Source organism: Genypterus blacodes, unplaced genomic scaffold (genome assembly GCF_046128005.1).
Source record: "Genypterus blacodes isolate CSIRO-AG114 ecotype Tasmania unplaced genomic scaffold, CSIRO-AGI_Gbla_v1 ptg000095l_1, whole genome shotgun sequence".
NCBI classification, from domain to species: Eukaryota; Metazoa; Chordata; class Actinopteri; order Ophidiiformes; family Ophidiidae; genus Genypterus; species Genypterus blacodes.
The window spans coordinates 110807-135000 of NW_027466899.1; the positions used below are offsets into that span (position 1 = coordinate 110807).

A 24194-nucleotide genomic window follows, 5' to 3' on the forward strand; every position below is an offset into this window, starting at 1 on the left:
TGAGAGCGATGCTGCTGGATTCTAGGAATTGTAGGAGATTCCGCGTTTCCTGATTTAGGAAAAGTTAGTTTGATTGGATATTTGGACACCAAGTAAAATAAAATTATAGATAAAAAATAATCGAAAAAGTTTGCTGAACCTTTAAAGTCTGTGAATTCACAAGAAAGGATCCTGGCAACGCTGCAGTGTGAAAAACCCCATCAATTCCATGCTTGTAGACATTGTGGAGATAAAAGCTTCAACCAGCTCCTCATTCTTTCATTTTACTAGTTTGAATTCCAAACCCCTGCATGTTTCCACAACAGAACCCGTTTTGTTCTGGGCGACAGCTGCAGCACCTGAAACGTCTCGCTGGCTAAAGTGCTCATTTGTGCCATCGGCGCTTTGTGTGGCGAGCATTCAGCTGATGCATGATGGGAGACAAACGCTCACAGAGTAGAAACTCCGGTCTGCGGCTCTGGCACCGCCGGAGCCCCGAACACATCACGCGTCTCCGCTGAATGCTCACTGCCGCCCGCACAGGCCTCAGCGCTTTGTTGACATTGTGCTGCTCAATCCTTCTGCGCCTCCATTCCGTCTCTCGGTCGGCTTATTTACAATCAGCAGCAGCTCCATCATCATAATCCTGATCGTTACACAGCTGCTCAGCTGAGGGAGCAGCGATTACCTGATAGAAAAGACTGATAAATTAATAATTCAATCAAGTTTCTCTTCCATCGGGACACAAACGCATCAATCTGAAGGTGAATCATCTTCATCGTCTCCCTCATTGTGACTTTAATAAGCAATTAGAATAATCAGTTTTGGAGAGTAATTGGTTTAATGGTATTAATTAACTTTATTAAATTAGACTCTGACCCTTTGAGCTCTTAGTAAATGTTTCTACTGTAAACGTGCTTTCTTTCTTGGAGCTTTCCTCACAGGCTGAAGGTTACAATGGGAGCCGTTTGTGGACGGCACGTTCTTCTCCTGTCTTCTTCTTCTTCTTCCTCAGTCACTTCTGTTCGAAGGAGGAAGTAGAACTGAAGCAATGAGTCTGTTCAGGACTAGAGACTAGAGAGGATGAGTGTCCTGATGAATGTGAGCTCAGTCTGTCTCAGCTCTCCTCCTGCCTGCTTCAGCCTCAGCTCTCCTCCTCCCTGCTTCAGCCTCAGCTCTCCTCCTGCCTGCTTCATCCTCAGCTCTCCTCCTCCCTGCTTCAGCCTCAGCTCTCCTCCTGCCTTCTTAAGCCTCAGCTCTCCTCCTGCCTGCTTCAGCCTCAGCTCTCCTCCTGCCTGCTTCAGCCTCAGCTCTCCTCCTGCCTTCTTCAGCCTCAGCTCTCCTCCTGCCTGCTTCAGCCTCAGCTCTCCTCCTGCCTTCTTCAGCCTCAGCTCTCCTCCTGCCTGCTTCAGCCTCAGCTCTCCTCCTGCCTTCTTCAGCCTCAGCTCTCCTCCTTACTCGAGTAACTTACTCTGTGACTCGAGGCTTATTTGACCAAAGTTAAGATTTTGTTCAAACTCACACCAATGAACACTTCCTGGATCATCTTCTTCTTCTTCTTCTTCTTCTTTTTTTCTTTCTCTTTCCTTGGCCAGGATGTATTAGATGATGAGGTGTAAACATTCAACAACGTACAAGCAGATTCAGACTGATTGATTAGATGATTGATCACCACTAAAGATTGATCATTTAAAGCATGGCACACCTGCAAATCTGTCATTATATAGTAATTTATTAATTTTGGCGAATGTCATCTGAAGGGCAATTTACAGCTTTTACCAGAGCCATAGTACAATACTTTATAATTACAACATTTACAGGTGCAGTTCAGTTTGTGGTTAAACACCAAACGATGGAGATGAGCCACGAGGGAACACAGGATCAACGCATTAACACAGGTACCGTACGCAAAACACTCTTCATCAGCCCGTCTGAACCTCGTCCGCAGGGAGAGAATTCGTCTTAACCTTTCACCGTGACGTCTCGCCGCTTAACATCACCAAAACAATCGAGCAAAGCGTCCAAAAGGTGAGGCGCGTCGTCTTCACTCGCTGTGATATCAACACTGCACGTACGATGGCGTTAAACAGATGCAAGCCTCCTTCAACGCAGAGGGAAAGCAGACTTTAAACACAGAGGCGTGTGGAGGTGTGAGCATCAGAACGAGCCTCAGATGGATCTCTGCTGCCGCATTCAAACATTTCACTCTGAATCATTTACATTCAGCAACAGCCCACCTGTAATAGAAAAGATAAAATATGCAAATTTAGGGACGCCGAGCGCATCCAGGTAACAATTTGACACTTCAGATTGCTTCAAGGAGGTCACGGCGATCTGTGTCACCTGACGGCAGACAGACTTTAACGGGGAGTCGAAGCCGACAACGGGAGCGACGTTGGAGGTGGAAACATCTACAGTAAAGGAAAAAAGGCCCCCTGATGGTGATCACTCAGTGGGATCGCTCAGGCAGCTGCTGCTCTCAGATGAACGCTGAAGTGTGTGAGCTCCAGTTCACCAGAGAGAAAAGAAGAAGAAAAGAAATCAGCTGAGGTCAAATGAACCGTTTGGATGCCCGTTAATAATAATAATAATTACTGATTAATAATCGAGTCACTTTCAAATAATAAATAAAGAAATGAATAAATAAACAAGCAGGCAAGCAAACATCAACAAACACATTTATCGCCAGTGTATTTTTTTTTTCCGTATAAATGTCTCAGGTAGTCCAGCGTCCAAGTCTGCAGTACGGCTGAAAAACTGTCTGTCTGGTAAAAGTGACTGAACACCATAAGGATCCATGAAGGAGCCCAGAAGGAGCCCAGAAGGAGCCCAGACGGATCCGAGAAGGAGCAGAGGAGTCGCTTGGGACGATCTGAAGGTCAAGCGGCGGCCGGCTGGTTTCTGCCTTCAGTCTGCTGACATATAGAAAACTCAGTCTGGATTATTTTCAGACCGTTGTTGACATCCACTGCTGCCATGACGACATGAAGTCAAACGTGCTAGCGGTCGGTAACAAATGGAAAAAGTTCTTCATGTCCTCCGCTCCATGTTCTGACCCTCTGATCTATCCAGCCATGAAAAAATACTTTTTTAATTATACTCTTAAAACTAGACTTTACTCTACATGTCGCCCACACAGGCCTCTACGCGTCGCCCACACAGGCCTCTACGCGTCGCCCACACAGGCCTCTACGTGTCGCCCACACAGGCCTCTACGCGTCGCCCACACAGGCCTCTACATGTCGCCCACACAGGCCTCTACGTGTCGCCCACACAGGCCTCAGACTGCAGTGTGCTTTGGCCTCCAGGTTCCCCTGACGAGGCTGCTGGACTCATTCAGCTCCGTTTAAAGCCAGATGGATGTTTTTCTCCAAAGTGCGTTTATAAAGCAGGACAGAGGCTCAGCAGTGATGAGATGGTCTCTGTCCTGACACAGTGTGTGTGTGTGTGTGAGTGTGTGTGTGTGTTGTGCGTGTGTCCATACAGTCTCGGCCTGAGGAGAGACCGGTGGTACTGCTGTTTGGGCTAAAGCACGGTGGCGTTGTGGCCCTCCATCCGGGGCAACCTGGGGTCCTGGACCGTCCCCATGGTGACCAGCAGCGGACGGCTGTCCTCCGACTTGCCCGAGTGACCCAGGGACATGGAGGCGGGAACTTGTGCCCCCCTCTGCAGCGAGGCGGAGGAGGACACGGAGGTGCCCAGCTGCTGTGAAGGCAGAGGAGGAGGAGGGTTGGTGTGGGCGTGGCCGGCCTCCAGCGGCAGGACCGGGTCCTGGTAGCCGTAGCCGATGTTGCCGCAGGGGAACCGTCGAAGTCTGTAGAGGGGGACGGGGGGCAAGGCGGAGGAATCTAACAGCAGCGGTGACTGAGCAGCGGGTGGAGGAGGAGGAGGTAACAGAGGCCTGCACAGAGCCTGCTGCTGCTGCTGCTGCTGCTGCTGCTGATGGTGCAGCAGCTGCAGGTGGTGCTGTTGCTGCAGCTGGTGATGGAACTGCTTGTGCTGGTGCTGGAGACCCAGCGCCCCCGCCGCCTCGGCCACCGTCCGGCCCACGTGCTCCTGGCCCTCTGCCGGCCCCCTGATGCCGCTGCCTCCTGCCACCACCAGCCCACCCTGCCTCTGCTGCTGCTGCTGCTGCTGCTGCTGCTTCCTCTGCTGCTGCTGCAGGAACCAGGAGCCGTACGTGGGGTTCCACAGGCTGGTGGTCTTCCCGTTGCGACCCTCCTTCTCTGGCAGTTGGCCTTGGGTGAATGCCAGGTTGACGTGGCCCCCCTCAGGCCCGGGCTGGGCGCAGACCTGCGGGCCCTTGGCAGTAAGCGTAGAGGTTGCTGTGGAGGTGACGGTGGTTGTGTTGGTGGTGTTGGTGGTGGTGGTCTGCGTGTGGGGCTGCTGGTGCTGGTGGAGGTACGGTTGGGGCTGAGCAGACGTCTGCGCTTTGGCCTCTGCCGGCGTTCCGCTCACGGCCGCGTGCTCCGCCCCACGGCGGCTCTCGACTGCGGGATAGGCCGGAGGCGGCGGCTGAACCTCCCCGCCCGGCCCCTGGGCGCCGGCCAGCAGGGTCGGAGCCGAGGGGTCGTCTGGGCGCGCGGGCACCTGCTCCTCCTCCTCAGGGACCGGTCCATACTCTATAGGCAATGGCATGGTCACCACATCCGGGTCCTGAAACGGGTCAGAGGAGCAAAAGCATCAGGATTTACGTCAGTGTGTGGGCGGGGCTTCTGCTTCCTGCAGCAGCTGGAGGCTCTGGTACCTGCAAGCAGTAGTCGATTCTCTCCAGGATGGTGGAGAAGTTTGGCCGATCCTCCGGCTGGTGCTGCCAACTCTGAGTCATTATACGGTATCTGAAACACAAACACACACACACACACACACACAGACACACACACACACACACTTTTCATCATTCATGTCATTTGTCTCTCACTTCCTGCAGACCTGCTCTGCCTCTCCCACTGAGCTCATGATTCTGAGATTGTTTCCCTTTCAGACAGACTTTGTTAACGATGGTTCTGATGGCTTCAGGCGGAGTTAAAGTCCGGTCTCCACTGCAGTCTGAGTGATCAGGAGACACAGGTAACAAGCAACTAACAGAGGATTCATGCTGCATCCAAACTCTTTGAAGCTCTCAGGCTCAGAATAAATGTGTTGCTCTTTTATTCTGTGCGTCCTGTTGTGAGGCTGTTACAGTGTTCAGAGAGGGGAAACACATTAACGAGGCAAATATGAGGCAGGTTACACAGTGAGGGAGGAGGAGGAGGAGGAGGAGGAGGGGGAGGAGGAGTCTGCAAAGCTGCTGCTAAGAGGAGTCAAAGAGATGCCAAGCATGAAGCTCCATCATAAGCTGGGAAACTGCAGACATGCCAGAATTCAGCTGGAAACTCAGTGTGTGTGTGTGAAAGAGGGAGAGGCAGAGGGAGAGAGAGAGAGAGAGGCAGAGAGAGAGAGGGAGGCAGAGGGAGAGAGAGAGAGAGAGGCAGAGAGAGAGAGAGAGAGAGAGAGAGAGAGGGGCAGAGGGAGAGAGAGAGGCAGAGAGAGAGAGAGAGGCAGAGTGAGAGAGAGAGAGAGGCAGAGGGAGAGATAGAGAGAGTGTGTGTGTGCATACATTTGTATAGATTTTCTGGGGGAACATGTGTGTGTGTGTGTGTGTGTGTGTGAAGCGGCTCATGCGCTCCATATCAGCTCCACATGACTTCCGCCAAATTGGAAAGCAAACATGAAAGGAATGGTTGCCGTGGTTTCCATACGGGGGAGCGGAGATCTCCTGCAGCGACGGTTGGGTTTTTTTCCGCCTTCTGTCTGGACACAACTCACACACACACGTGTGTCAGAGAGCAGTCGAGCGTCTCAAGCGTGTGTTTGCATCTACGTGTCACACAATCCCAGAATCCTTTGCTCTTTGTTTGTGGATTGTTGAGGCTTAATTAGACCTCATGGGACTGAATCTTCATCTCCATGAGCAGATTATGACTGAATACAGTGTGTCTGTGTGTGTGTGTGTGTGTGTGTGTGTGTGTGTGTGTGTGTGTGTGTGTGTGTGCACTCACACAGGCCCAGGACAGTTCTTAGGAGGGTCCATCCTTCCTCCGTTGGTCACAAACTCCAGGACCTCCTGGTTGCTGCGGCTGGGATACGGCATGTAGCCCAGAGAGAAGATCTCCCACAGGAGGACCCCGAAGGACCTGAGGGAGGACACCAGGAGGAGACCAGGAGGAGACAAGGAGGAGAAAAGGAGGAGACCAGGAGGAGAAAAGGAGGAGGAGAGAGAGACGAGTGGAGAAATTAAAACATACGGCGAAGGAGCAAAAGGTAGTGAAGGACAAAGGAAGGAGAGACGTGGAGGAGGAGTCACAGGTCTGTCCTCCCTGTGTGTGTGTGTGTGTGTGTGTGTGTCACTCACCACGTGTCCGTCTTGGATGTGAAGATTCCCTCCATGAAGGCTTCAGGCGGCATCCACTTCACCGGCAGCATGGCACGCCCACCCTTCCTGTAATAGCTCGCCCTGTACACACAAACACACACACACACACACACACACACACACACACAACTCATCAACTCTTGTCCAATCACAGCGCAGGAAGCCTTCAGAGAACGATGACACGTGTTGAAGTAAAGCTGTTAAACCCACACACACCTGCTCTCTGAGACTGAATGATGTCATCAAACAGCCACATGTGTGTTGTTTTCAGCAAATGGAGGTTTGTGATTGTGATGATAAAGGTTTGGACAACTGCAAAATGAAACCCAGCATCTGTGACTCGCAGCACCGTCGCCATGGCAACACCGCTGCCCTCAAAAGCAGGGGCTCGGCAAAAACAAACAAACTCCAAACGGAATTCTTCCATCCAGCTATCAATTCCGTATTTCTGAGCATTTCTATCGCCGCGCTGATGGAATCAGATCTTCAGCCCTGAACACGTGTGTGTGTGTGTGTGTGTGTGTGTGTGTGTGTGTGTGAGTGTGTGTGTGTGCGTATGTGTGTGTGTGAAGCTGTGAGGACGCTGATCTGTCCCTGATGAAGGACGAGGGAGACGTTCCAGAGGAATGATCTTTTGTGTTTGGCGTCTGATTGCTGCTGCTGATAGGCCAGGATGCTATTTGTCTCAGAGAGGCGTCAGGTGCTGCGTGGGAGTAAATCTACTCCCCCCCCTCGGCTCTGACTTTGTCCTAAAAATGGAGCTTGTTCTCACTCTGTTACTCACACAGACCTGCTGTGCTCAGCGGCACGTGGGCAGTGGGCGGAGCCGCACTTAGATTTCCCCAAAGAAACGAGACGAAACTTCACCCGACCGCTACGAAGAGAGGGCCAGAGCAACCCACAACCTTTTGATTGTGAGGCAACAAGTCTGCCAGCAGGTGTGAGGTCAAAGGTCAAATGGGGCGTAAACAGGTTGTCATCACGAGCGACACACTCCTGTTTGCATAGACACGCTGCAGACACTGTTGCTATGGAAACATTTATATGAACATGGGAGGAGGTAAAGAGTGACATCGTCACAAAGCCTAAAGTCTGTGTGGTAAGTCATGATGAAAGCAGGAAGCTGACTCAGCGTTTCTCTCTGCTCATAAATAACTTCAGACTTTATACTTTAACATTTTACCTGCACTAAAACCTTTTTAATTGTATTCTGTCACTGCAGCACAGAGTGTGTGTGAGCGGACGACAGATGAGAGAGAAATAAAACATCGCCGACACGAACAGACTGAACGAGTCAGCAGACTTAAGGATTCACACTTTACACTCAAATTAAAGCCTTAATGTTTATATTTATATTATATTATCAGCTGTTATTGTCTGTTATCTGTGATTATTGTCTTACTCGACTTTTATTCCTCTTGCTTCTTTTCTCACAGTTGATCTATAAGCTCCGCCTCCTTACACTGCTTTGATCTGATTGGCTACGTGTTACAAACTCCGCCTCCTGCCATCGGCTCTGAGCTGCGTATCAAAGTTTTATTTTTTACTATCGCTGACATCTTTTACACTTTCTTTCCCTCCTTTAGTAAACAGATGAAGCTGAAGCTCTCACACTCTTCCTCAGTGTGGCCGAAGCAGGAGGCAGCACATACAGAGGGAAAGTGATGAAGGAGCCGTATTGATCCTGCCAGCTGATAACCAGCAGCTGATCCTGATTCTTTAATCTATCAATTGTAATGCGATCGATCCGGCCCGGGGGAATCTGGGACTGGATCCCATCTCAGGAGCACAAATTGAGGATCGACATTCCCCGCTGCAGGCTCAGAGCCCTGGAGTTTCCCCGTCCATCCCAATGAAGGAAGACGCTAAGGGAAGGAGAGCGGCCATTAGTGCAAACAGGAACCTCAGACTGGGACTCTGGCAGCTGAGTGGCCTTCAGTGCCGCACATCTACAAAGACCTGACCCGTCTGCGCTTCGGCCCCTTTTATAAAATCCTGGAATATTATGAAAAAGATGTCAGAGAACGAGGCTGATAATCCCTCTATCAGGGCCGAGCGCAGGTCTCCAGCAGCGTGCGTCTCTGTTACAGCTGCTGCCAGCGCCAAACAGACACAACGCTGAGCTGCAGATTAGCCGGGATTACCTGCAGGCCCCGGGGAACCCAAACACACATGGAGGCCTTTCATTACACAATATGTGTGTTCACAACAGAGCACAGAGGGAGACAGAGACGGAGACAGAGACAGAGATGGAGACAGAGACAGAGATGGAGACGGAGACAGAGACGGAGATGGAGACGGAGATGGAGATGGAGACAGAGACGGAGATGGAGACGGAGATGGAGACGGAGATGGAGACAGAGACGGAGATGGAGACAGAGATGGAGACAGAGACAGAGATGGAGACGGAGACAGAGACGGAGATGGAGACGGAGATGGAGATGGAGACAGAGACGGAGATGGAGACAGAGATGGAGACAGAGATGGAGACAGAGATGGAGACAGAGATGGAGACGGAGACAGAGACGGAGATGGAGACGGAGATGGAGACGGAGATGGAGACAGAGACGGAGATGGAGACAGAGACGGAGACAGAGACAGAGATGGAGACGGAGACGGAGACGGAGATGGAGACGGAGATGGAGACGGAGATGGAGACGGAGACAGAGACAGAGACAGAGATGGAGACAGAGATGGAGACAGAGACGGAGATGGAGACAGAGACAGAGACAGAGACAGTGGGAGACAAAAGCACTGAGCTGACGGCGGCGAATCCAAAGGCAGAGAATGAAAGGTTATGAATCTGCCATCTCAGTCTTCCGCTGCTTTGTTTGTCCTGAGACGTTTCTCTGTGGAGTTACAGGGATCCACTCGGAAAAACATGTATTATCAGTTTCTTCCTCCTTAGTTCTGTGTATAAATAAATAAGCATGTGTGTGTACACTTGTGGGGGGGGGGGGCAGCAGAACCGTCACACCAGCAGCCCCTCGCACCCCCGCTCCCCTCCTGAACCAATCCTCTCAAAAACAAACTCGCAGCACAGAGACGCTGCAGCTGCAGGCAGAGACATCAAAACTGAATCGCAGCGAGGCGTCAGAACAACTGACATCAGCAATTAAATCAAGCGCTCCTAATGTGGCCCCCCGGGGGGCCGTGCAGCCGCCGCTCTGGATGCTCTGACAGCCACGCTTCTCCCGCGCGACTTAACGTCCAACCACTCCAGAGCTCCGCGATGATATCACCGCATGTTGTGACACAATTCGCCTGCCCTCCTCCTCCTCTCGTCCTCCGCCCGTCCTCCTCCCCCCCCCCCAGCTGTCATTTAAAGAGTTGTTGTGTGAAATTGCAGTGATGATATCAAAGGAGCGACGAGGCGGCGGAGGATAAACAAACTGCACAGCTGAACCTAAACAAACCAGTCACAGAGGAGGAGGAAGAGGAGGAGGAGGAAGAGGAGATGTTTACATCTGCTGTCTGTCAGCTGCCGCTGCTTCAGACCAGACAAGAAGTTAGTATTCATTATTTTCATTTATTTGTATGAATGATTATCTGATGGGATCAGACATCAGGAGGATCAGACTGAGACACTGAGTCAGTAAAGCACTCTGGAAACATCTAGCTTAGCCTGGTCCTCCTTCTGACTGGGCTCAGGGGGGCTGGGCCCAGGTGGTCTGGACTCAGGGGGTCTGGACTCAGGGGGTCTGGACTCAGGGGGTCTGGGCTCAGTCACGTACCTGTAAATGTCCCGAGCCATCCCGAAGTCTCCGATCTTTGCCACTCTGCTCGGCCCTTTGCAGGTCAGCAGGCAGTTCCGAGCTGCGATGTCCCTGAGAGACGGAGAGAGAAGACGGATCATCACTACCCTCTCACACACGCGCACGCACACGCACACGCACACACACACACACACTTTGGCTGCTGTCTCATGTTTTCTGCAGTTAACCAAAGTTCCTCATGGTTCCTCATCTAAACCTCCCAGTCTGAGATCTAAAGTTCACTGTAAGCGTAACGTGGCTGATTTCCCACTGAGCATTTAGACTCAGCCCACACGCTGCATCTGCAGGAAGAGTGTATTGTTCTCCAGCATGTGTGTGTGTGTGTGTGTGTGTGTGGGGGGAGAGGTAAACAGCTTCAGGAGAATCTTCATCAAATTCATATTTGCACTGAACTGAGTAAGTGAGTCTGTGAGGAGCTAAAGCAGCAGTTCACACACACACACACACACACACACTGTGCTTGTGTGTGTGTGTGTGTGTGTAAGCAGAGCGGCGAGGTCGCAGTGTTCAGAGATTCAGGTCACAGACTTGGAGAGTTATTTTGTTAGGTAAAAAGGTTTGATCCAGATGGTTTCCATGGTTACTGTGGGCAGCCCCGCCCCTCCGTGTGTGTCTCTGTTTCGTGGTTTCTTCTGACGCTCTGTTCTGTTTGTCAACTTTCAGATAAATCCAGCTGATCCTGATTGTGCTCTCCTCCTCACTGAGCGAGCGGAGCTGCAGAGCAAAGAGACACCAAAGCTGCAAAGGGCCTGAAACCTCCACGTGTGTGTGTGTGTGTGTGTGTAACTGTGTGTGTGGGTGTGTGTGTGTGTGAGAGAGAGAGAACTTGGCACTGAAATTTGGCTGAATTGTTTGCCAAAGTGCATGTGTGTGTTTCAGATCAGTTCTAACACTGCAGACCTGCAGTGTGTGTGACTCTGACCCTCCACTCTGCAGGGGTCCACACACACACACACACACACACACACACTGAAGCACAGAGGAGAGACGCTGCCACATACACACACACACTCACCACACGAGTTATTATTCAAGCAAGAACTCTCCTTAACATTTATCTGTTGGACTAACAATTTCCATGGTGTCGTGACTGCAGCCAGCGTGTGTGAGCGCATAAACACACACACACACACACACACACACACACACACACACACAGATTGTTTAACGGCTGGAAAGAATCCATGCAAATGATTTGTTTTGGCTTGGAGGTAAAGACCAGCGTGCAGGAGCTGAGGCTGAGTAGAGGAGCTGAGGCTGAGTGGAGGAGCCGGGGCTGAGTGGAGGAGCTGAGGCTGAGTGGAGGAGCTGAGGCTGAATGGAGGAGCTGAGGCCTAGTGGAGGAGCTGAGGCTGAGTGGAGGAGCTGAGGCTGAATGGAGGAGCTGAGGCTGAGTGGAGGAGCTGAGGCTGAATGGAGGAGCTGAGGCCTAGTGGAGGAGCTGAGGCTGAGTGGAGGAGCTGGGGCTGAGTGAAGGAGCTGGGGCTGAGTTGAGGAGCTGGGGCTGAGGCCTTACACAGATCTGACTCAGCCTCAGTGTTTACTTCAGCGCAGCAGTTAAACTGCTGATGCTGTTTGAACACTGAGGTGGCGTTAAACTAACAGCCTGCTCAGCTCGCAGCTTTAATCCACACGGCTGAATGCTCAATTGTGAGGCTTAAGCTTAAAGAAAAGGACCTCAGCCTCAACATGAGACATTATTACAGTATGACATCATCCTCAGAGCCAATAAACAGCAGAGAGAAATAAGAGGCAGACAAATAAACACTAAAGCCACAAGAAGACGCTCTCAGACTGATCTAACCTGAGATGTCACCTGTGGCTGCTCGTCTGCCAGACAATCAGACCAAGAGAAGCTTTCTGATCCCACACACACACACACACACACACACACACACACACACACACACACACACACGCAACCTCAACTAAACCCCCCCGAGCAAACACACGCTGCCATAAAAATTGAAATCAGTCTCAAGGACGGAGTTGGGGTGAATTTTAATGTGGGTCTGAAGGCAGAAGTGCGGAGGCTGACGAGTCTCTGGAGAGGAGGCGGCCATTAGGTGGATTGATGGAGCTTTACTGTGCCACGTCGCTGCAAACAAGCTTTAATAGGCCTCGTTTGTCATTGGACGATTCTCAGGAAGTCGCAGCAAGATGGCGAGGAAGAGGAAGAGGAGGGGACGGGGGGGGCCCTTCAAGCTGGAGCCGTCTTGACCTTTCCCCCTTTACGCTTGACCTTCCTCATATTAGTCCATGATGGAAATCTGAGGAAAACAGGTTTTATATTCTTTTGTGGCATCCTCTGCTTTGCCTGCTGGTAGACAAGAGGAGGATGAGGAGGATGCGGAGGATGAGGAGGAGGGGGTTTGACCATAAAGGGTCAAGCCTGTCGCCCCATCTGGCCGCTCCCACTCTGATCTCATCCCTGGCCCTCTCTGCCTCGGTGCAGAGCTCCATATGTTCCGCTCGGGCGGACGCGGGGAGCTCGTAACGCTGAGCCCGGCGTCCACTCTGTTTCACTTCTTGCGCCCGTTTTGCGAGCCACGTGTAACTAAGGGTGACGAGGTCCGCTGATTTGCTTCGGCCGAAGATTCCAAAAAGGCTTCAGGCGTCAGATGAGACCGGGGACGGAGCTGGGATTGCCATGGTTTCAGTGTGTGTGAAGCTGCTGATGAGCTGAGACGCTGAGACGCTGTGATGCTGTGATGCTGTGACCCTGTGACACTGTGACCCTGTGACCCTGTGACCCTGTGACTGTGTGCATGTCCACCTGTGTTTGCTCTGTGTTTGCAGGTGCAGGTTACCTGTGGATGAACTGGTTCTCCTCCAGGTACTGGCAGCCTCTGGCGATGTCTCGGGCCACGTTGAGGAGGTCCACCATGGTCAGACTGGACGGGTGGTCCTGATACCATACACACACACACACACACACACACACACACACACACACACACACACACACACAGACTTATTTGTTGATATGTCAGACTTCCATACACTTATGAGAATTCCTAACTAACCAACAGGAAGTGATGTTTCCCATGATGTCACCCTGGACTGAGCCTGAACATGCAGCTCTTAGTCTGACAGCTTTACTGTGACTGCTGCTTCCACAATCAGAAAGAAGAAGAAGAAGAAGAAGAAGAAGAAGAAGAAGAAGAAGAAGAAGAAGAAGAAGAAGAAGAAGAAGAAGTCAACCACAGTAAAGGAGCCAAAGTGGTTTCCTGCTGAGAGCTTCTGTTTCTCTCAGCAGCAGCATGTGGAGTCCGTCTGTGTACAGGCTGGAGGTCAGAGGTCACCGTGTGGTTAAAGTGACTCAGAGGCCTGAGAGTGTGTGAAGACGTGACGCATGCGTCTCAGAGCACAGATACCAATCAGATACACACACAAACACACACACACACACAAGTGTTTCAGATCAGACGCAGGTTGAAGAAGCTTCACACTGGAAACACTTTGCAATTTGCCAAACAGACTTTTAGAGGTTGTGGTTCCTAATGTTGACATGCTTCATTCGATAATGAGGTCGCTGTGAACCTGCCGGTGCCAAAGTATTCAATCATCTCCTCCCATTCAGCAGAAACACAGACAGACATGAAGACGATCGATCCCCAGAGAGAAAGCAGAACATGGAGACGTTTACTCTCCCATCATGTGAGGGACAGAGGAGGAGCAGAGTCTCACCAGGCGAGGTCTGGTCTCCCTCAGGAAGGTCTTCAGGTCTCCTCCAGTCATGAGCTCCAGCAGGATGAACCTGGGCATGGCCTGCAGACTGACTCCTATACAACGCACGATGTTCTGATGGCTGAACTTACTGCAGGGACACAAGAGAGACGGGTCAGAGGGGCTGGGACTGACAGACAGACTGGGACAGAGACAGAGACAGAGACAGGGACGCAGACGGAGACGGAGTTCTGACCTGATGATTAGAGCCTCCATGAGGAAATCCAGCTCATCCTGCTCAGAGCAAACTTCAGGAAGAGTCTGAAACAAGGATGTTGTTACATTTCCATGATTCGTAAGTTTCAGTTGAATTGAGTCCAGCTTGACCTTTAACCTTTGACACACGGACACAACTCACCTTGACCGCAACCTGCAGTGGACTCGGTTCACCCGGGATCCCCAGAGCCAGACCTTCATACACCTCACCAAAGGCCCCGTGACCCAGACCCCTACACACACACACACACACACACACACACACACACACACACACACACTGTTACTCATACTGTCAGAATATTGAAAAGAAGCCTTGATGATGGAGTGTGTGTGACATGATGGAGCCCTGGGTTGTGGGCGGGGTCACCTGGTGAGCGAGATGTTGCGTCTGGGCACCTCCTTCAGGTCGGTGACGGAGGCGGTCTTCCCGGCGAAGCAGTAGTTTGGGTTGTAGTCGGTCATGATGGTTGAAGCTCGCAGCTTACTGAGCTTACAGTCCGGACTCTGAAGCTCCAGCTGGATGGACTGAAGCTCCGTGTGTTTACGTCTGTACACTGGAGAGGTGAGAGGAGAAGAACATGAACACACACACACACACACACACACACACACACACACACACACTCAGAGTGAACCTTGACCTGTTACACACTGATTGCTGGCAGAGGAAACAGGAGTCGGAAGCTTTCACAGCTTTGATTCATCTTCTCTCTTTGTGGCTTCATGAGAAGAGAACATTGATGCTTCAGACTGAAGTACAGAATGAAAGAAGGTAGAAGAGCTTTACTACATGCAGATTACAGGAATATGAATGAGACACACACACACACACACACACACACACACACTCTTTTTACAGATGAACCCTTGAACCTCACCAGCGCCCCCCCACATGATGAGGTGTCAACATGTAAACACACAATCACACAGAGGAACAACCAGACAAAACACTGCCCTCCTCCTCAGAATAGATGTAGAATGTGAAGATAAACAATCATCATCGTTCCTCTGCAGTTTGAACGCCGCCCCGCTGCATGTAGACGCTGTGTTTACTGTCACACACACACACACACACACACAAGCACACACACACACACACACACACACACACACACACACACACACACACACACAGTGTGTGTGCGTGTGTGAGTACGTGTGTGAGTACGTGAGTACATGTTTATTTAGCGAGTGTCTAATGTAAGAGGGTGTCAGGCGGCGGCTAAGCAGACATCCATCATTAGCACCTTTCATTCATCACTGCAGGAGCCTCACACCTCCTCAGACACCAGCTCATACAGGGTTGTGTGTGTGTGTGTGTGTGTGTGTGTGTGTGTAGGGGGGTTGATGGCTCAATGAGTGTGCACGTCTGGCTGTAATAGCCTGAAAGCAGCCGGGCAGACGGATGTCTACGCCGACCAGGAGGCTCAATCTCCACAGGGACATGCAGGGGATGCCATGCGGGAGTGTGTGTGTGTGTGTGTGTGTGTGTGTGTGTGTGTGTGTGTGTGTGTGTGTATCTGTCTCCTGCATTAAAAGTATTCAAAAAGCAGAGACTGTAAATGGGAGCGCTGATCTCGTGTCCATCCATCCATTTTTCACTGCGTTTCCAGGTCACGGAGGCTGCATGCTAAGCTAAGCTAAGCTAAGCGGGGCAGATGTTTGTCTCCATGGCGATGACGACGTCCAGATGGGACAGATAATCCCACTGTGTGTCGTGGCTCTGCCCCGCCGTCTCCTACGTGCCTGGAACCGAACGGCGCCCTGATGTCCCTGACACTCTTCCAGAGCGAGGGACGTCCCCTCACGATGTCCCAGCTCCTCTTCCTGTCCCCACCAGACTGGAACGCGTCCAGACCACCTCATCAAAATCACACGGTCCACGTCCCCACAGTGGGACATAGATTCGCTCTGCCGGTTTCTTCAACCAGCCAATAACTCTGAGTGGATTTCTACATGAGAGACGCAAACCAAAGCCCCCAATCACTCATCTGTCTGTCTCCATCAGAGCTGCCTCAGTCAACCTGCAGACCCGGTCTGGAGGCTCAGTCCGGTCATGTTCCACTTCAGGGACGTTGTTATTTTGTTCTGTGAGTTGTGCGGATGTTGGACTTTCACATCTCAGTGTGGAGAACAGGATCCATGAGGCCACGCGACACAAAGCCTCTAAAAGCTCTAACAGCTCCTCCACATGACTCACATAATGACTGACATGAGTCCTCAGAGGTCAGCCTCATTATGACATCACACACTTCAGCTTTTATTAGGACCAACATCAGCTCTGTCTCTGTCTGCTGAGAGGACACACACTTCCTGTCCCTGACCTCACTCTGCTCTCACAAAGGTCACCATGTTTGGTCAGACTGACAACTTATCGCTTTAAGGTTTAGTGGACTTCCACCCCACAAACTGTAACCTCTGACCTCTGACCTCCACCACAGTGCATCAGAGCAAACCAGCGCCTGATCTGTTAAAAGGATCTAAACTGTGTGTATCAGTGTGATGTGTTGTGCTGCTCTTGTTGCTGTGGTTACTCACTGATCATGACCCCCGACACGGCGAGCAGCAGGGCGGCGATGAGGGCGGAGGTGCCGACGGACAGGCCCAGAGCCAGGTGGGACAGGGACGGCTGGGGGGGCAGCAGGGACACCTCTGCCAGAGGAGAGGAGAGAGGAGGAAGCACGGCGTTACACATCAGCATCAGCAGCATCAACATGCACGCCGCCGCCGCCGCTCACAGCCCCGACTTAATTAATGATGTGAAAGCGACGGCACAACAGAGCGCGGCGGTGGCAGCGACGACGGCCGGCGCATGACAATTCCCGGCAGGTGGCGAGGGGACATTTGATTCTCCGTGTCCAAGCTGCAGCAGCATATTGAGACGCTGACCTTTTACATCTCAGCGTCGGGTCGCTATCTGCTGCTCGTCATTACCGCTGCACATCACAGGACGAGGTGACGGCGAGGGTCGCTGAGATATTATTCACATGCTAATCACCGTGACTGGGCTTCAGACCGTAAAGTGACATTCCAGCGTATTCATTCATTCCTGATCTAAACGTCTCTATTCATTATTCATTTCAGATCACAAATGTAATTGAAGAAGCAGTCTGAGGTCCGCCGGGGTTCGTCCACGTCCTTTATTACGGTTTAACCCCAGAGTTAGACCGCACGGCCTCCTGGGAAAACTTATTTCTCTCCGGGGGCTGACGTGGATTAACAGAGCCGGTGACATTTACACAGTTTGGTTAAACACAAAGTGAAACTCTTCTGTGCTATCTTCTCCTATCTCCTTTTATCTGTGGGCGTCACACACACACACACACACACACACACACACACACAACACCTGGATCGTTCCATCTAAAGCCTCTGAAGGGCCCGACTCCTCTCATCTGCTGGGCTTTCCCACGGACCGGGGATAATTAATACTGATTAAGACGCTATCAAAAATGTTTCATCAGCTAAAAATTCAATAAGTCCCTCAGATGCTTCGCTCTCTGGGCTGCAGCTGCATGGAGCTGCATTCAGCTGCAGAAGGGTTAATGTGGGGTCGCTGTGGGTGAGAGGGGACCAGAGAACGGTTCATGATCTGTGTGTGTGTGTGTGTGTGTGTGTGTGTGTGTGTACCTGTGGCGTTGACGCAGGAGACGCCGTCCGTAGCCAGGATGAGCTCCTCGTCGCAGTAGCACACGATGGCGTCTTGAGCCTCGTGGCATTCGCCGCTTTCGCAGTGGCTGCAGTTCTGCACCGGGCTGATGATGACCTCACCGTGGCCCTCGATGCCTTTAAGACACACACACACACACACAGGGAGAGAGAGAGAGAGAGAGAGGGAGAGAGAGAGAGAGAGAGGGAGAGAGAGAGAGAGAGGGAGAGAGAGAGATGGAAAGAGAAAGAGTGATAGAGAGAGAGAGATGGAGAGACAAAGAGAGAGAGAAAGAGTTATAGAGAGAGTGATAGAGAGAGAGAGGGAGAGAGAGAGATGGAGAGAGAAAGAGTGAGAGAGGGAGAGAGAGAGTGATAGAGAGAGAGAGATGGAAAGAGAAAGAGTGATAGAGAGAGAGAGATGGAGAGACAAAGAGAGAGAGAAAGAGTTATAGAGAGAGAGTGATAGAGAGAGAGAGGGAGAGATGGAGAGAGAAAGAGTGAGAGAGGGAGATAGAGAGAGAGTGATAGAGAGAGAGAGATGGAAAGAGAAAGAGTGATAGAGAGAGAGAGATGGAGAGACAAAGAGAGAGAGAAAGAGTTATAGAGAGAGTGATAGAGAGAGAGAGGGAGAGAGAGATGGAGAGAGAAAGAGTGAGAGAGGGAGAGAGAGAGTGATAGAGAGAGAGAGAGATGGAAAGAGAAAGAGTGATAGAGAGAGATGGAGAGACAGAGAGAGAGAGAAAGAGTTATAGAGAGAGAGAGAGAAAGAGTGATAGAGAGAGAGGGATAGAGAGAGAGAGAGAGAGAGAGAGAGAGAGTGATAGAGAGAGAAAGAGAGAGAGAGAGAGAGAGAGACAGAGAGAGAGAGAGAGAGAGAGTGATAGAGAGAGAGAGAGAGTGATAGAGAGAGAGAGAGAGAGAGCGAGAGAGAGAGAGAGAGAGAGAGAGAGAGCAGTAGTCAGTGAGCGTTCAGGTCTTGATTGGATCCAGGTTGTGTCCTGCTTTAGTGAGCTCAGGTTCAGTTTGGTGTCGTTTACTGGCTGATTACTTTAATTAAAACATCTATGACAATGACTTTATAAAGTTTCCTTTCATTACAGCCGACACGCTCACACAAGATAACAGGAAGGATAGTCGACGACACCATTCCTCCATCAGCACAAGCACCTGAGCTGACACACACACACACACACACACACACACAGGTCACTGCTGAATGCAGCTGAGACACTGGACTGAACCAATCTGTGAATATGGACACGATGACAGGATGTTGTTGCAGTCTAGATGTAGATGTCCCTCTGTGATTGACAGCTGGTCGCTCACTGCCTGACCTTTCTGTGATGTCACAGATGGATCAAACCATCCTCATCCTCTCTTCCTCTGAAGACGAGGCGTCCCAGTCTAACCTGCTCACAGCTCAGACTGAACGTTCCTCTCCTCCAGCTCATCTGCACAATCTTGTTTTCACTCATTTATCATCCTGTTATCAGTTCACACAAACTGTACCCCAGAAACTTTAGAGAGGAGCAAAGTGCAGAATACAGATTCCTCCTCCTCCTCCTCCTCCTCCTCCCTCTTCTTCTTCTGTTTACTCGTCTCTACTTTGTTCTCCCTGTCTGACAGAAAGAGGAATGTGTCCTGGTTTCTGTCTGAGCCGGGCTCCAGCAGGTGGCGATGGTGGTGTGACGGCTTTCTGGCGACTCGTTTGATACGACGGAGTGGCTCGCTGACTCCATTACTGCCCCTCCCTCCCTACCCTCCCTCCCTACCCTCCCTCCCTCCCTCCCTCCTCCCCCCGGCTTTGGCCCAGACTGTGTGCAGGATTACAGCGGGGGGACAGTGAACCTGTTCCCCGTGTCACTGCCCACCAGCAGCAGCGTCTCTGATCCTGTCCACCGTCTCTCCTCGTCTCATCGCTCACAGCGGGGGCGTACCGTAATCGCCTGCCGCGTTCATCTGAAGCTTAGATGCACTTCCTGCGACGTTCAAGCCGAGAAGGAAATAACAGCTTTTCACTTTGGGCTTCAAGCCGAGACGGAGCCCGAACCCAGAACATCTGCAGCTCAAACTGCTTCCATATCAAACAGGAAGTGATTTAAATCCATCCCAGTTTCTCTCCGACGCTGTCCAATCTCAACATAAGTGAACCAAAATACCCTCTTGTATAAATGGAGGATATGTGGGCTCAGCTTCCTGCAGAGAGAAGAAGAAGCTGTCTGGCCGTGTGAACAGGAAGTGAGGAGTTTTATGTGAGGTCTTAAAGGGTCACGGGTGTAAACTCTCAAAATGACTTGAGAGTATTAATAAACTTAACCTGACGGATTTTCATGAAGTTTAATTCCGATCACCAGAACATCTTGCAGGTTGAGGGGCGGTTGATTAATTTTAATTGCATCTGTAGGTTTGACTTCTCTATCACCTGCGGGGAAACCAGATAAAGTTTGAAAGATAGAGTTTAATTCTGTCCTCTGTCAGGCTCAGTCTGTCCTCAGGCTGACTGAGAGTGGGACTCTCTTATTAAAGCTGCAGCGGGGCACCGATCATAAATGGGGGATTTTTAATAGCGAGTCCCTGCAGCGTCTGATGCTGCTGGAGGGACGACGGTGTCAACCAGCTGAGCCTGATGTGAGGGAGGAGCTGAAGAGTCACTCCACCAGCTGAGCCTGATGTGAGGGAGGAGCTGAAGAGTCACTCCACCAGCTGAGCCTGATGTGAGGGAGGAGCTGCTGAGTCACTCCAGCTGAGCCTGATGTGAGAGAGGAGCTGCTGAGTCACTCCACCAGCTGAGCCTGATGTGAGGGAGGAGCTGCTGAGTCACTCCAGCTGAGCCTGATGTGAGAGAGGAGCTGCTGAGTCACTCCACCAGCTGAGCCTGATGTGAGGGAGGAGCTGCAGAGTCACTCCACCAGCTGAGCCTGATGTGAGGGAGGAGCTGAAGAGTCACTCCACCAGCTGAGCCTGATGTGAGGGAGGAGCTGCTGAGTCACTCCAGCTGAGCTTGATGTGAGGGAGGAGCTGCTGAGTCCCTCCACCAGCTGAGCCTGATGTGAGGGAGGAGCTGAAGAGTCACTCCACCAGCTGAGCCTGATGTGAGGGAGGAGCTGCTGAGTCACTCCAGCTGAGCCTGATGTGAGGGAGGAGCTGCTGAGTCCCTCCACCAGCTGAGCCTGAGCCGCAGAGTTTCCCATCTTATTTACTGAAACTTAAATGTGTTCTTCAGATTGTTTTAGTGGCGGTGGAGCTAATGAAGAAGTTGCCGCGGTGACAGATTGAGGGGAGGGGCTCCTGCCTCAGCACTTAAGGCTCAGCGGGAGCGAGGAAACGGCCGGCGCGCATTACAGCCGCACAATGAAACGCAATTTAAAAACTCCAATGATGGAACGGACGGCGGCGCTTTGATGATGTGGAGACGCTGCAGCTTCACACATCAGCGCCTGTGTTATTGTTGTTTTGTGTTTTTACTGGCGGGAATTAATCTGAGGAATAATTGTACCCGACAAGGAGAGGGTGTGTGTGTGTGTGTGTGTGTGTGTGTCTACACTGTGTAATCTCACTGATGGATTCCTCTCGTCTCTGTGGCAGTGAGTTAATCAATGAAATCATCCACCGTCCTGCCGTGACAAACAGGGTTTACACACATTACACTGTCCTCTACTCTGTTTGGATGTTAAAGAGTGGAGACACACACAAACACACACACACACACACACACAGCAGGTGAGACGGACACACACCTCAAGGACGATCGTGACAGGTGTTAGAGTGACAAGCAGGCCGAGTTACAACGTGTCACTGATGTTTCTGTGACCTGGGGTGGGTGTGTGTGTCCGTGTGTGTGTGTGTGTGTGTGTGTGTGTGTGTGGGGGGGGGGGGGTTACCTTTGAGAGGGAAGACGAAGAGCACCCCCTCTGGGCTATGGAAGGACGTGCCGTCCTCCCCGTCGTGTCTGGGGTTGTTCTCTGCAGACGTGTTGCCGCCTGGACGCAAACACAACACAAACAACCTCAGTGACGTCATGACGGCGTCTAACACAGACTGTGAACACACACGCAGGTAGAGAACACCAAACAATCATCAATCAGTCCATCCTAACGTTTACAGTACTCTCAGCTCAGTCAGAGTTACAGCTCCGTCTCTTCGTCGTCTCTGGTGTAAACTCTCATCTCCTCCCTCCGTGTGTTTCCACTCCTGTCGAACGGCGCCGCTGTGATTTGCATTATACTGACTTTTCCAATTTGCTGCATTGTTATTTGTGTCCCGTCTCTCTGGTGTTTCCTGCTCGCTGCTGTGTTCTTACTCGCTGCTATAACGACCCCATCCTCCACCGGGGATCATTAAAGTTTATCATGTGCGACATTTAACCACCGCCAGCTACAAGTGACCCACTTCACGTCTCCTCTGCTCACGTGTCACATATCAGACGTGTGTGTGTGTGTGTGTGTGTGTGTGAAGCTTCTGGGTCACATTGTCATGTGTAGAGCTGAGCCTGAGCCGTGTCAGACATCTAACAGCAGACTGTCACCTGTGTCCTTCCTCTCGCCGCCGCCTCACCTGCATACAAACCATGAGGCAGCAGAGCTCTGATCACTGTGGAGCTGAACAGATGCTTCACAAAGCAATCGCTCGTAAAATAGTTTCTGTCTCATTTGCATCCATTCCGCCGCTTTGTTTACCGTCTCGCAGACTAAATGTGCTTTTCCCCCTGGTGGATTGATTCAGGCCCAGGCCGTGTAAACAAGCGTTGGGTTTGAGCCACGGCTGCAAAAAACCCTGCAGTGTGAGAGAATGAACCTGCTGGAAGCTCGTATACACTCAGTGAGCACAGGGTGACACACGGCTGATCCTGGGCCTGGACCTGAGCAGCTGACAGAGCCTCATGATTTATGCTACGGTGGGTTTGTGACCCCTGACTGACCTCTGTATCCTCCGCCGCCGCCCCCCGACATACAGCCGCCGCCGCCGCCCCCGAAGCCCCCTCGGGTCTGCCAGAACTTCTGACAGGCCTGCCCCCCCTGGCCCCCCAGAACCAGGGGTCTCCCGCCCTGATTGGCAGCCGGGCCGTCGTTCCAGCCGCCGCCTCCACCTGCCACCAAACACAACACGCTCAGGATGAATGATGGGGAACAAACACGCTGTGTGTGTGTTTGTGAGAGTGTGTGTGTGTGAGTGTGTGTGTGTGTGAGTGTGTGTGTGTGTGAGTGTGCAGTGACATTAAGTTAAGGCAATACATCCAAACAGACACACACACACTTGCAAAACAAAAGCAAAAGAAGCAAAAATGTGATGTGTATTGATTTAGTTATTGATTAGCTGAGGTGATCAGGTCAGACTTAGACTCTCCAGTGGATCTCATTGATCCTGGATGTCTTGTTACTGATTTATTTATTGATCTTTATGAGGCAAAACTTGACTTGTATTTGCTGAATCCAGCTGCGTTTTCAAGGCTAAATGCTAAAAAATGAACTTTGTGTTTGTTTGGTCTTTTCTATCACATTATCATTATTATTTTCATTATTATTATTATAATTAGTATTATAATTATACATTTGGACCTCATTTACATCATGAAACAGTGAAACCTCCTGTAGTTTCACAGCACAGTGTGTAAAGTGAAGCCTTTCAGACGGTACAGTGTGTAGCAAGCCTGCAGATTAAAGCTGAGAGAAGTTAGAGCAGCTACAGCAGGTAATGTGATCATTAAAGATATAACTAATAAAGTTTAAAGCTAATCCCAGTTCCCTCACGCTCACACACTTCTGATTCATTTCATTCATTTTCCTTTCTTCAGCTCTAAAGCCTGAGAGACGGCCCCGACTCCACAAACCCCCCCCGGACAGCCTGAATGTTTCATCTCTCATACATGCTGCTTCCTCTAAAGCTTTGTGAAGATGTGAAAATCAATATCTAATGTTTTCTGGCCGGCTGTCAAAGTAGAACTGCATGAATAATAGAAACGGAGGTGTGAAGCATTAAGCAGAGTCTCAGCCTGACAGCAGCTTAGAGGAGTAATCACACGTAAGGCAGGGAACACACACACACACACACACACACACACACACACACACACACACACACATTAAGGTCAGTGCGTACCTGCAGCGTTGGACTTGCCGTTGCGTCCGAGCTGGCTGGGGTCGTAGTCCGTCTGCTCCAGCTGGGTCCCTGATTGGCTGCTGTAGCCCCGCCCACCGCCCCCAGCAGCGATGATGAGGGCGCTGTACACGCCTCTGTCCCACTGAAACCGTAATGTCATTGTTTAAGGTCAGACTGATGTAGACGTCGTGTTTTTACCTCTGTTTGTGTGTGTGTGTGTGTGTGTGTGTGTGTCAGCTGTGAATTTGACGCAGCATCCCTGCTTGAGCCTCTTCCTCACCTTGAACACGTACGTGGCTCCGCCCCCTCCTCCTCCGCCGCCCTTCACC

General features: G+C 51.2%; 1 protein-coding gene across 1 annotated transcript in view; it reads right to left on the minus strand.

Moving 5' to 3' along the window:
* Positions 1-1769: 1769 nt before the first annotated feature.
* alk (ALK receptor tyrosine kinase) overlaps positions 1770-24194 on the minus strand; it is a 256210-nt gene continuing 233785 nt past the window's right edge. Inside the window, exons 14-29 of the mRNA XM_076159394.1 lie at positions 24146-24194; positions 23866-24007; positions 22688-22855; positions 21651-21749; positions 17749-17904; positions 16657-16770; positions 14486-14672; positions 14258-14348; positions 14096-14160; positions 13861-13990; positions 12981-13078; positions 10129-10221; positions 6374-6475; positions 6021-6155; positions 4727-4817; positions 1770-4635 (exon numbers count right to left, since the gene is read on the minus strand). The exon at positions 24146-24194 is cut by the window's right edge and continues 62 nt beyond it. Of these exons, the coding sequence (XP_076015509.1) occupies positions 3505-4635; positions 4727-4817; positions 6021-6155; positions 6374-6475; positions 10129-10221; positions 12981-13078; positions 13861-13990; positions 14096-14160; positions 14258-14348; positions 14486-14672; positions 16657-16770; positions 17749-17904; positions 21651-21749; positions 22688-22855; positions 23866-24007; positions 24146-24194 (2851 nt within the window). The 3' untranslated portion in view covers positions 1770-3504. The remainder of the gene's footprint in view (positions 4636-4726; positions 4818-6020; positions 6156-6373; positions 6476-10128; positions 10222-12980; positions 13079-13860; positions 13991-14095; positions 14161-14257; positions 14349-14485; positions 14673-16656; positions 16771-17748; positions 17905-21650; positions 21750-22687; positions 22856-23865; positions 24008-24145) is intronic.